The 12,863-nt window shown below is 33.7% G+C and overlaps 2 protein-coding genes across 3 annotated transcripts; one reads left to right on the top strand and one right to left on the bottom strand.

The window, feature by feature from the left end:
• Positions 1 to 2,491: 2,491 nt before the first annotated feature.
• On the top strand, positions 2,492 to 5,680 carry LOC111785078 (polygalacturonase-like). Its single transcript, XM_023665555.1, has 9 exons — positions 2,492 to 2,752; positions 2,874 to 3,002; positions 3,081 to 3,248; positions 3,336 to 3,356; positions 3,439 to 3,646; positions 3,899 to 3,980; positions 4,082 to 4,190; positions 5,121 to 5,240; positions 5,351 to 5,680. The coding sequence occupies exons 1-9, from the start codon at positions 2,492 to 2,494 to the stop codon at positions 5,570 to 5,572; spliced, it is 1,320 nt and encodes a 439-aa protein (XP_023521323.1). The 3' UTR covers positions 5,573 to 5,680.
• Positions 5,681 to 5,765: 85 nt separating this feature from the next.
• LOC111785077 (tRNA-dihydrouridine(20/20a) synthase-like) lies at positions 5,766 to 12,008 on the bottom strand. Of its 2 annotated transcripts, none has more exons than XM_023665554.1 (13): positions 11,604 to 12,008; positions 11,377 to 11,503; positions 10,422 to 10,549; positions 10,261 to 10,330; positions 10,055 to 10,157; positions 9,103 to 9,220; positions 8,869 to 8,950; positions 8,389 to 8,450; positions 7,819 to 7,891; positions 7,649 to 7,729; positions 6,772 to 6,852; positions 6,330 to 6,479; positions 5,766 to 6,016 (listed from the first exon to the last, which is right to left on the bottom strand). In XM_023665554.1, the coding sequence occupies exons 1-13, from the start codon at positions 11,804 to 11,806 to the stop codon at positions 5,996 to 5,998; spliced, it is 1,299 nt and encodes a 432-aa protein (XP_023521322.1). In that variant the 5' UTR covers positions 11,807 to 12,008; the 3' UTR covers positions 5,766 to 5,995. The 2 variants fall into 2 exon arrangements, with proteins under 2 accessions (XP_023521322.1, XP_023521321.1); XM_023665553.1 differs by lacking the exon at positions 5,766 to 6,016 and adding an exon at positions 6,095 to 6,133.
• Positions 12,009 to 12,863: the final 855 nt, after the last annotated feature.

Below are 12,863 nucleotides of genomic sequence, written 5' to 3'. Positions count from 1 at the left end.
AAACTTTTGTGTTTTAAAAACAAAAAGAATAATATCTGGTAGTGGTGGGCCTGAACCGTTACAAATAGTATTAGAGCCACCCTTTATAAGGGTGTGGAAACTTTCTGTGTTTTAAAAACAAAAAGAATAATATCTGGTAGTGGTGGGCCTGAACCGTTACAAATAGTATTAGAGCCAGACACCGGCGATGTGCCACCGAGGTTGCTAGGCTTTAAAGGACAATAGCGTAAAATTTTCTATTTTTAATATCTTCTAACATTCTCTTTGTTCACTTTGAGTGGAAGTTCTCACCGCTTTGCTTTAGGCTTCCCAAATGGCCTCACACCAATGGAAATAGTATTCCTTGATTATAAACCAATGATTATTCCCTAAATTAGCCGATGTGGGACTTTCATTCAACACATAATATCATTTATATTAACAATAATTTTTTAAAAAATAGAAAGACCTATCTATTATTATCGATTGCATATCATAAGCTTCATTAAACAAAATTGATTTATATATTTAGAAAGGAAGTTTCATAAAGTCAATATTTGAGATTGAAAATGCTCCAAATTTGCTCCGCAAGAAGTGGATGAGAATGTTAAGTCTTTTCAATCAAATGGAAACTAAACCAAAAACAAAGCCTTCATCGCTCTTACTCAATTATTCGAGTTATAAATTCTCTCCAACCCAACTCAATATAACTTTTTATTCGGGAGAAGAATTTATATTTTAAAATTAACAGTAAATTTTAAATTCAACTTAATCTAGTTTCAATACAACACGTAAACTAACTCAATCTATAAAATTTTCATTTATTTAAACTCAATTCAGCTCGATTTGAATTGGGTTGATCGAATTTTTTCGAGTCATTAAATCTTGTAACACCCCTGTGATTTGTATTATTTAGAACAAATCCTTATAAGATGGTATCATCATAAGCATTAACAGTAGTTTTATTCTTTCAACTAATCACGAGTCGATAATATGAAATTGCTTACATTTGCAATCTGTTACGATGTATGCATGACAACATCGTAAATATATAAATATAAAAAATTAAAAAAAAATGTACCTAAAAAGTGTAGATGGTAAAAGATATTTAGAGTATTAAAACAATTAATGTTGACCAAATAAAATTTGATGATTAAGATTTGTCTCAAAAATGAAGAAAGGTTTGGTTGATAGTTTTGATGGTTAATGGAAAAGTCCTCAACTTTTCACCAATTCAAACCTAAGTGCAATATAATCTTCCCAATCTCATCCTTCTACCCTGGTTCTCTCGAACGTGTTCGTAGGTCAAGTTGGATTAGACGTTTTTTAAGATCGAATTTAATTGTTCGAATTGTAAATATTTTCAACGAACGATGAACCCAACCCAACCATAAAATTTCTGGGTTCCGTTGGCTCCAGTTATTTGAATTATTTATTCAAATTTTTGTTTTTAATAAAAATAAAATGTTAATTAAAAAAACATTTATTTATTTATTTTCAAATCTTATTCTCGTTAAAAATTATTTTGAAGAGTGGTTGGAGAATAAATAATTAAATAAAAATGTATGTATAGTCGGTAAATTCAAATCTAACCATCAATTCAATCAAGAGGGTTCGAGCTTAACGACACAATCCAAACTTTCGAAGGAGCCCAGTTGTATTTTTTCTTTATTTTATTATTTTTAATTTCTATCTCCGTATTGGACAAATAATGAAATTTGAATTTTTAGAAACTCCGTTGATAAAAAAAATTTCATGCAGAGAATCGGATCGCCACAACATTACGAGAAATCTCTGTCTCGAACCGCAGTAATAAAGAAGTATTATGAAAATAAATAATGATGATTATATAGAAAATAAATAGAGATTATTTAATTGATTAACTTTCCAAATCTCATTCAAACCAACACTAATCTTTTCATGTAGAACAAAATACATCTTTTTCAAACCCTTTTCACTTTAAAAAAACACAAAAAAACAAAAAGGGTTCAAAATTTTTAAGCAGAAATATCCAAATTTTATGAACATTTGGAACAATTTCAGCTATTTCTAAGAACCCAGATGAACAAATGATGAACAAATGATGAACAAAAACAAACTGTTCATAGCAAAGAACTCATAAACACAGTTTTGAATCACAGCCTTTGATTTTGAAACCAGCGGCTTTGATTTGAACACAAAAACTAAAGCCATCGTGGACCGAAAATGGTGGGAAGAAGAGTTTGGTGAAGCAGCAATATGCTTCAGTTTGTGTTTCAATATGAAAATCAAGAGTTTTTGACTGCCGGATTTGTTGTTCTTCCTTCCATTTCTCTGTTCATAGTGCTATTCAATCCACCCATAACAAGCATTTTCTAATCAAAATGCCTTTTCCAAGTCAATAAAGTTTGGTTTTCAGCTCTCTATATATACTTAAATTTGGAGTTTAACTTCAAAACGGATCCCAATATTGCATAAGTGTTCTTCTTTTTCACACTTTTTGTGTAGAAAGTGAAGAAAAAACATTAAGAAAATGCATCAACCAACCCATTTCCTCATCTTTTTCATGTCATTTCCCCTGTTTTCTCTCTGTTTTGGCAGTTTCCATGTGTACCCACTTCCTGTTTCTCAATATCATGATCAAATTTATGGTCATTATCCAAAACCCAGATGGAACACGGGTTTTTACGGCTCGATGACGAGGCAGGATCGAGTAAGCTCGCTTTCGGGTTCGCCAAAGATCGTGAATGTGGTTGATTTTGGAGCTAAGGGAAATGGACAAGATGACAGTAAGGTACACCCCATTGAACAGCCCAAGCTTAAGCTCATCGCTAACAGATATTGTCCTTTTCAGGCCGTTACGCCTTAGTTTTTGTTTCGTTTGGTTACTCAGTGTTCATGAATGCATGTTTTAGGCATTTGAGCTAGCTTGGAAGGAGGCTTGTTCTTCTAGTAAGGCAATGATTTTGGTGCCTAAAGGCAGGACATATTATCTTAAGCCAATAACTTTTTCAGGTCCTTGTAGATCTCCTTTGACACTAAAGGTGAGAGTATAAGCATAATTTTCAATATCATATTTTTGGAAAATTTTGTGTTCATTTCTTTGTTCTTCTCATTGTTAGATCGATGGAATGATCAAAGCTTCTCCAAGAATGTCGGATTACGATGACGATCGACGACATTGGCTTAAATTCGAAGGCGTCGACAACTTTGTTGTAGAAGGCAATGGTATCATCAATGGAAATGGCAAAAAATGGTGGCAAAACTCTTGCAAAGTGAACAAAGAACTTGTAAATCCATCACTACTTTAAACAACTATGTCTCATATTATCAATATCATTAGCTTATGATTGTTTTTCTCTTGGATTCTTTTGCAGCCTTGCAGGGGAGCACCGACGGTTCGTCGCTATCCTTATGATCTTCGAAAGCGTTTTCGACGTCGTTTAATCGAAAATGTTCATCTGGTTTTCGTTTGTGCAGGCTGTAACTTTCTACCAATGCATCAACTTGGTTGTGGCTAACCTGAAACTAGAAAATGCACAGCAAATGCATCTGACATTTCAGAAATGCACCAATGTCCAAGCTTTGAATCTTCGGGTCGTCGCCCCGGAGAATAGTCCCAACACGGATGGAATTCACGTCACGGAAACTCAAAATGTTATAATAAGGAATTGTGTCATTGGAACAGGTGAAAAAAAGTTGGTCGATTCAAAGAAAATGAAACAAATTCTATATTTTGTTGATGTGATATCCCACGTTGGTTGGGGAGGAGAACGAAACACCATTTATAAGAGTGTGGAAACCTTTCTCTAGCAGACGCGTTTTAAAGCCTTGAGGGAAAGTCCGAAAGGAAAGGCTAAAAAAGAACAATATCTGTTAGCGGTGGGTCTGGGCCATTACAGTTGATTTGAATTTTTTTTTTTTTTTTTTTTTTTCAAAGGGGATGACTGCATTTCTATTGTAAGTGGGTCAAGAAATGTTAGAGCAATGGATATCACTTGTGGGCCAGGACATGGAATTAGGTATTCATTCAGCTGAATTTGAAGCATTTTTTGTAGTGTTTAATGATGTTTTTGTCTCATGTTTTGAATGTTTTTGGTTTGGTTTTTTGTTTGCATTTCAGCATTGGAAGCTTAGGAGCTGGAAACTCAGAAGCTGAGGTTTCAAATATAAGAGTAGATAGAGCATTGATATCAGGAACAAGCAATGGGGTGAGAATAAAGACTTGGCAGGTACGTGAAGCCTACAATTTGTATCGCCGTCAACTTTTCGGTTTTAAAACGTATTTGCTAGGGAGAGGTTTTCTCATCCTTATAAGAAATGCGTGGTTCCTCTCTCTCCAACTCATGTGGGATCTCACAATCTACCTTCATTGGGAGTCAGCATCCTCGCTAGTACACTATTCGGTGTCTGGCTTTGATACCATTTATAATAGCCCAAACCCACTGCTAGCAGATATTGTTCGTTTTGTCTCATGATTTTAAAGCACGTCTATTAACGAAAAGTTTACGCATCCTTATAAGAAAGTGTGGGATTTCGCCCTAACCCAATAGGAATGGGTGGGCGTGTCCTATGGAGATAACCATTTGCTCCACATGTATCATTAAAAGTACAGGAATTCTAGCTTTTCCTACCTCCACTTGAACGCTGAGGGTGATTTGAACACCAATGGCTGTTTGTTTGGTGTCACTGATGCGTCCATTACTTGTTTAGTGGGTGTAGTTCAATGCTATTTGTCAAAGTTAAAAGCATGTGTTCAAACCAATTAAATAGAGTAAAGAATAACATAACAAAGTTAATTCAGTTGGTGTACGGAAAAAACAAACTATATTTCAATGATATTCTTAAAACGTTTTAAAAAGTTTCAAAATTTATCCGTTTTAGATGAAAATCATTGGTACTTTGTTTCAAAAATGTCCTTAAACTTTAGAAAGTCTCGTTAATATCCATCAAATTTTTTAAAAGTTCAAAAATACACTATCTATTAGTACCATGTTTTACCCGTTTGTTTATGGAATTTTTTTTTATTAATAATTAATTTTTATAATTGAAAGGAGAAATTTCATCCCTTGTATTATAACACCTAAACTTTCTATTTCGAATATTTTCATTTGATTTTGGTTGCCTTTCAAATTTTGATAATGAATGGGATATGTGCACAGGGAGGTTCTGGATATGCTAAAAACATCATGTTTCAAAACGTTGTCATGAACAATGTGAGCAATCCAATAATTATAGACCAGAATTACTGTGATAAAGAAGAAAAGTCATGCCCACAACAGGTAAAAAATTGGGGCCGAAATCTTTGATCTGCTTTGAACTGAACTATATAGATACCTAGAAAACAAAAGCACAGGAGTTATTTAGGTTTTTGTTGCTCTCATGGATGCAGAATTCAGCAGTGAAAGTAAGCAATGTGGTGTACAAGAACATTAGAGGAACAAGTGCTTCTGATGATGCCATAAGATTTGATTGCAGCAAAAGCTCCCCTTGTCAAGACATTTCCATGCTTGGAGTTCATCTAGTTAGACAAGGAGATGATGTTGCTACAGCTTCCTGTGAGAATGTTAGGTTGAAAAATAGATGGAAAGTTTATCCACAGTGCTCCTCATAAGTTGGAACACTTTAGTAAAAAAGGGCGGTTGTTCGTGAAGATTTCTACAAAAATATCCCTAAAGGCTTGACTCGTCTCGATTACGAGGAAGCCTTTGACCTGCTTCCGTAGCTGTCCTTTTGTTGAACTATGTATATGCATTTAACACTAAATCTTTCCTTTTATAGTATTATAGTACCATAGTATTCGAACCTACGAAAAGGCAATACCAGTATTGCCTCGCCCATTGAACTATGTTCGAGTCGTCTCATTTTACACTTCTATACACATATATATAATGCATTTTCTTTTTCCATATGTTGTATTTCTTCCTCCAAGCAATTTCATTCTGTGATCCAAGTAATTATTGCTTGTAAGAACAATTGTAATGGTCATGTATTGTCACAGCACAGCAATCATGATGCTCAGGCTACTTTTGAGATTTTAAGTTTGATTTCTCACCACCTACCACAAACCATTATAAGCATTATTAATATTGATATGTAACCTAAGGGAGCAAAAAAATATACTTTCTTCCCCCAAAAGATGGATCAGCAACTAGCTTACAGCATCATCCATGGACTAGAATCAGAAGGAAGAACAGGCAGCCAATTCTACTCTAGTTGCAACGGATTTTGAAGATGAATGAGCAGTTTACAAGGGCAATTTCTTTGATTACCCACAATAAATATGCAAAGAATAAGTGAAGAATGTTTTCAAAGATTGTTATGTTATACATGGTTTAAATAATGTTACAAAATTAAGCTTCTAATACTACCTTTTGCTCTCTGTCCTCGTATGGAGGAGGCATCAATCTAAGCGTATTGGCAAAAAGATCTTCACGTCCTGATGGAGGTTCTGCTACAGGAGCATCCAATATATAATCTGGAATGGCCACAAGTGTTTCCTCGAAAAATGATTTGATGGTCTACAAGGTTCAATAGCAGTTCACTTAGAAGCTATGCAGCCAAGCATTTGCAAGGTAGGGATACTTGATGGACAGACAACCTCGATAACAATGGCAGTGAAAAATCTCGGTGATAGAAACATGAAATTTGAATATCCGATTTGAATTTCCAAATTTTTGTAAAACTAAAATCAAAATAAAAAATCCTATGAAACTGTTGAAAGGAAGCAGAGGAAAAATACGCCATGCATTCCATCGAAATCTACGAAACGATATTAAGTTGAACCTATTCTCTTCCAGCATATTTTTATACCTTGCAATGCTGAAAAGCAAAATCAGCTTTACGCTTCCATGGACCATTTCCAGGATCTGTATAAAAAAGGTGAAGCAACGGCTGCAGAAGCAGATAAAGGAGAAATGTAAAATGACCACACCAGGTATTGTATGGGGGTGGGGGTGCGTTTTGCTAGATTCCAATCAGTATTGATTAAGAAAAAAAAAAATAGCAACTTATAAGACATGACGGATAAAAGAGGTCCTAGATTGGTATAAGGCAATAAAAGGACAAAAATTATCAGTGAAACGAAGATGTAGAAGCAAGAGAAGACGATAATTCAGCATGCTCAGCCATCGTTGATGTATGAAATGGCTAACCCACGGAAATACAGAGTTTCCTCCAATTGGCAGTAATCAGGGAGGGCTCCAAGTTACAAAAATGCAATAATGGAAATAACCTTAAAGGGACCTCAGTTTAATCAATCTAGTGGGACTCATCATGCATTTACGCCCAACCTAGAGATCCAAAATGCAATAATAACATTATACAGTGCAAATATTTGACCATGGAATCCACACGGTCTAACTAGTGCACAAATGCTATTCCAACACCTTAATAATCATAAGTCCTACTCCCTTAATAGCGCTCGGTCTCCCTAATCCCACATATGGCACAAGATAGTGAGGGAAGAATACAGAGTTCATGTCACACATTTAAAATTACTGAAAATAAGTAGAGTTAAATTAAACCCAACCCCATAAAAATGTTCAGAACCCCAACCCACAATCGAAAAAATATAGTTAAGAAATATGTGGCATATAAAAGAAACAAGACCAACTGAAAACATAGGAGACAAAAATTGTGGTTTAAAAAAAATTAACAAAAAGGCTGTAAACCACCAATAAGATCTTACCTTCACAACATCACGAATATTTGGTTTATTTCCATATGTACCCAAAACAGAATCCCCATAAACTTGATATTGTTCAAGGACCTAGGAGATGGAAAAGTTTACAGCTAAATGAGATAATAGTGAACTTTCAAGCAGAAGGATACATTTCACAGCCAACTTTAATATTGTACCTGACGACGGGTTATACCACTGCTAGGCGCACCATAAATTGCAGTGTCTACATGTCCTAAAGTACGCCAAGGGCTATGAAGTATAACAGCCATAGTTAAAATTAAGGAAAGACATAACCAACTCTGATAGAATAAATACTTAATGTTCATACCAAGATATTGTTGGAAAATACAAATAAATACTTAACCCAACTAATAACATCACACTTAACTTCAATTTTAATAAGTTAAATAAATATATTTAAAATGTCTATATTTAAAAAATAAAAAGAACACTCTATGATGCCATAAGTTCTAGCACTTTTATTTTTCACTATAATAACATCACCTTAAACCGGCCTCCACAGACAGATATAATCAGATATTATAGGAGAATTCTAATTTTTAAACATGGAACCCAATTGTCGCTCAAACTTCAGGTTCTCTTATACTGGTAATGGTTGGAGCTAGCTGTGACTATAGAATTATCTTATACCTTGAGAAGAATGCGAGAAGTTGCCTATACTTATTTGTGATACAAGCAAACGAAAGAGGGAAAAGATGGTAATTTCCAAAATGTGCATAACATACTTTTGGTAAGCAGCTCGACCCACCATTACACCATGAGCTCCGAGCCTGAGAGCAGCATTAACCTGTGTGAACACATTTAAAATAAATGAACATTAATTTATGATAATGCATGGAACTCTCACTCCATGGAAAGCAATTTATCACATTTAAAGTAAATAAACATTAACGTATGCTGCCAATTTACCACAAGGAACTTTCATTCCATGGAAAGCAACTCCCAATAAACGAGTTTTGGGTCAATAAACCGTGTAAATTGGTCATTGCAAAATGATAATGCAATGCAAGACATAGAAAAATATGAATGTTTCCACTATGCCTTTGTTGCATCAGTGGAGACCACGTCATGTAAAAAGCTATATAATCTACTAGGCTAGCCCCTATTTTGCCGTGATTTCAATATCTATTAGTATGCTTTTCTAGTTTGGGTAAATCCAATTTCTGATACATTAGGTCCATTTACAGATGAGCAGAAAAACTCACCTCATCAACAGTGTTAATGCCCCCATTTATTGTGAATCTCAAGTCTGGAAAGTCGCGCATCAGTGCATAGAAATATTCATATCTGTGACCACGTCAGTATTATAGAGCATGAAAGTCTGTTCTTAGTCATTATTTTACAGATAGTTAAAAATATTATATGGTCTTTGTTAAAATACTTTAACAAAAAACAACAAGCTCTCTTTAAGCTGATAGAATGTTCTTGAGAACCCATACTTCAAAGGAGGAATATTTCGATTTTCAGCTGGGCTAATACCATTGAGCAGTGCCTTGCGGGAATGGATTATGAAATGCTTAGTTGGCGACAAAGAAGAAACTTTGTAAATAAAATCACCTGAAACAAAAGAAAGTGGACGTGAGAGGAGAAATCAGCAACTAAGAAGGCACATAATAATGTAACAAGAAACTAGAATGGCTTTTCAGAAAGAATATTCAAAACCTCAGGGCCTCTTGAAATTGTTAGCACATAATGACAATATATATGCTGAAAACTTCAAATTTCAAACACCAAGAATAAATTAGATATCCTGTGCTTGAGTTGACCTAGCACAATTCAGGATCTAAGATGGTTTATGACTGTATACCAAAGGAGTTTCTCCAAAGAAGTTTTTCTTTGCCTTCATATGTTTTTCTCTACCAAGTATAAAAAGTTAGTCTTTCATGAAATGGAAAAAAAATGAAGTTGTGGGTGGTAAAAGTCTTCTTCCTTTTCTTTTTCTTTTTTAAAAAACAAACTAGATTTCTTACTCATAGGGTGAAAAAGTAAAAAAAATAATAATAATAAATAAATAAAGGAACAAGGAATCACAGCCTAAGGAGCTTAACAAAAGCTGCTCCAAGACAGATAACTTTCACTCTCAAAGATTATATTAAGAGTTCCTAATGAGATAGCATTCCCTTTGAGGTCATATCTATAACTTATAATGTTACCAGTTCATTCACTTCAATGTGTAATCAAAGCCACCTTTAAGCACAAGAAAGATATTCAGACAGGAAAGGACACAAAATATCAAACAGTCAATTATTGTGATGATGCTCCACAGGGGAAATAAATAAAGATGCTAATCATAAAATGGCAAAACTAACCTTACAACATCACTATGTTTATCTAAACAAAGAAGTAGTAGTCAGTGCTTTCTAATCAGAGAAAAAAGACTAGAAACCTTACAAAGTTCATTATATGAATCATGGTCATCGACGCCAATTCGACATTTCACGCTTACAGGGGCGTCAGTGTTGGCAGCAATTACTGACATAGCTTCACCAACAAACTTTCCTTGTCATCATGACAAGCATAAGTTAGACACATAGCTGAAGAAAACAAAATGGGCAAGATGACTGAAATCAAAATATAACCAGTATACAGCCAGAAACCTTAGGATCCAGCATAAGGCGAGCACCGAAGCACCCATGTCCAGCCACCTTTGGACTTGGACATCCACAGCTGAAAAATAGTTTCCAAAAATTATAGAGATAAGAATCTATTGTAGAAACTAAAACTGGAAAAATATGAAGAAGATAAGTAAAATACTCACTTCAAATTAATTTCATCATAGCCGTAAGGATTGGCAAGTTCAACAGCTTTTGCAATGTTATTCAAATTGTTTCCTCCAATTTGCAGGACAATAGGATGCTGGTCTGGAGAAAATGCTAAAAATCTGTCCTGTACGAAATAAAGAAAGATTACATGAAAAAATGGTCAAAACATAGACTGTTGAAGCATATCATATGCATCTCAAGTTTGATCATGAAAAGATAGGGAAATTGTCACGTGCCTCCAACACCAACCAGATAAAATATGCAAGTTACAAAGGTAGCAATAAGATGGTAAGTGGCAACTCTTCTTTGAGAAAAATAAAACACCCAATAATTCTTCACTCTTACCGATCATAAATTAGTCAACAGTGAAGTCCAACTTGGCTGATAATGAAACAAACAGGATATGAGGTCAAGCTAATTTGGAAACTAAGCTGATTCACACAATGAAAGGTAAAAAAAATAGTAGTCTACTGTTAAAATGTTCAATCTGATTAGAGCATCCCATAATTTTAAAAGACCACCACACCGTCACTATTGCTGACCAAATGTTGGTAAAATGAGAGAAAACCATGGTCCAACTCAGACTATCACACGTGAAAGCTGTGGGATGTTGAAGGATTCAGGGCCAGGAAGTTTTGTTAAGGCAACTGGAGGAAAAGCTTCTCATAAGAGTGGGGAAAGAGGGAACAATTGATTATTCACTAACCCGACCCATTCACATGGAAGCAATGCGCTTGCAAGGGTGAGGGGAGGGTTATCACAAATAATTGATAACTAACCCAACGTGTTACACAATTTAAAAAACCTCAAGTAAATAATGGAAAATCAAGGAAATTGCATCTGCCTCTAAAAATGATTGTTAATAAATAAAAGCAACACTACTTAGTAAATTTGTAGACAACGTTGATAAATTAATTATTGTCCAAGGATTCTGTTCTGCCGCAAACTTACAAGATTATCTTTTTGGTAAACAATTGTTTCAGCAGCAAGCATCTCGCTGTACAGCCATGCGTGCTTTGATATTAAACGAGCAAGAGTTCTGTAGTGATTGTCAGTGCAATCCATCATAGGAGCAACACTGAGAAAGTAAATAAAAGTCAATCAAGGTCATCAGATATAAACGCTCAAGGAACACAAATGATGACAATAACAACATTTATATGATGCGGAAAACTCACCTAAACCAAGGAGGGGAATAACGTCCAGCAACCATTTCTGCTTCTGGACTTTGCTGAAGTATCTGATTACCAGAAAACCAACTACTTGGTTTATACAAATTCTTTTGCAATATACTGGATGACAGCCTAGGATGGCTCTTCTGAATGAAAGACTGGACGGGAGACAAAGAAGCTGAAACAGAACATCCAGCAAACTTCATCATCTCTCACAACAAATCACAGTCCGCTCCTCAGAAAATTCTGATCATGAGCAACTGGGGAGGCTTTAAGAGTGGTGGAAAACTCGAAAAACGAATCAAACAATCCTACACGTTCAATTACGCAAGAGTGCAAAAACTACCAAACAGTCTGAAGGAGAGTCATGAACAACGAATTTGCAAACAAGAACAAACAGAAAATAAAAGCAAAGCTTCGGAGCAAAAAGTGGAGAAGGAGAGGCGTGGTATTCGGATTTTATTGCCACCCTAATCCTTCACGTCAAGGGAATCTTCCAATTTTCTTTCTCAGCTTACAAATTTGAGAGTTTTCAATTAAACTTTATATATATATATATATATATATTTAGCCAAATAAATTTTGTTTTGGAGGCAAAATAAATTCAAATTTTCTTTAATTTTAATAGGTAAATTTATTCTCTATATTTTAAATTTTATAATAATTTATTTTTTAAACAATACTACTAAAATAATGAAATTTTTATCAATAAAATAATTTAAGAGAAAATTTATTTAAAATTTGACTAAATTAATAAAAATGCATTTAAAGTTAAAAAAAAAAATCTAAAAAATAAACTTTTAATAATATTTACATGAGTTAGTGGAGAAAATAGTTAATACTTTTGTTTAAAAAACATCCTTAAACTTTAAAAATGGTCTAAAAATATTGATTAATTTTCAAAAGTATTTCAATAATATCATTCAATTTTCAAAATATTCATTAATATTTTTCATTTAAAAAATAATAAAATATATTTTTACCCTTAGAACTATATATCGACCGTAAGAGCTTTTAATTTTTTTTATATAAATATAAAAGAATGTTAATGCTATTTGTAAATTTTTATGGATATTTTTAAAACAGAGTAATAATGGTAAATGTATTTTTTGAACTAAAAAAAAATGATATTTTTTATATAAAATACTAACACTAAAAGTATATATATATATTAAGTTTAAAAGTATTATTAAAAGTTTTGAAAATATAAATATTTTTATTAATTTATATATATATATATATATATATATATATATATATATATAT

Source organism: Cucurbita pepo, unplaced genomic scaffold (genome assembly GCF_002806865.2).
Source record: "Cucurbita pepo subsp. pepo cultivar mu-cu-16 unplaced genomic scaffold, ASM280686v2 Cp4.1_scaffold000360, whole genome shotgun sequence".
Lineage (NCBI taxonomy): Eukaryota > Viridiplantae > Streptophyta > Magnoliopsida > Cucurbitales > Cucurbitaceae > Cucurbita > Cucurbita pepo.
This window is presented reverse-complemented; position numbering and strand designations above follow the sequence as displayed.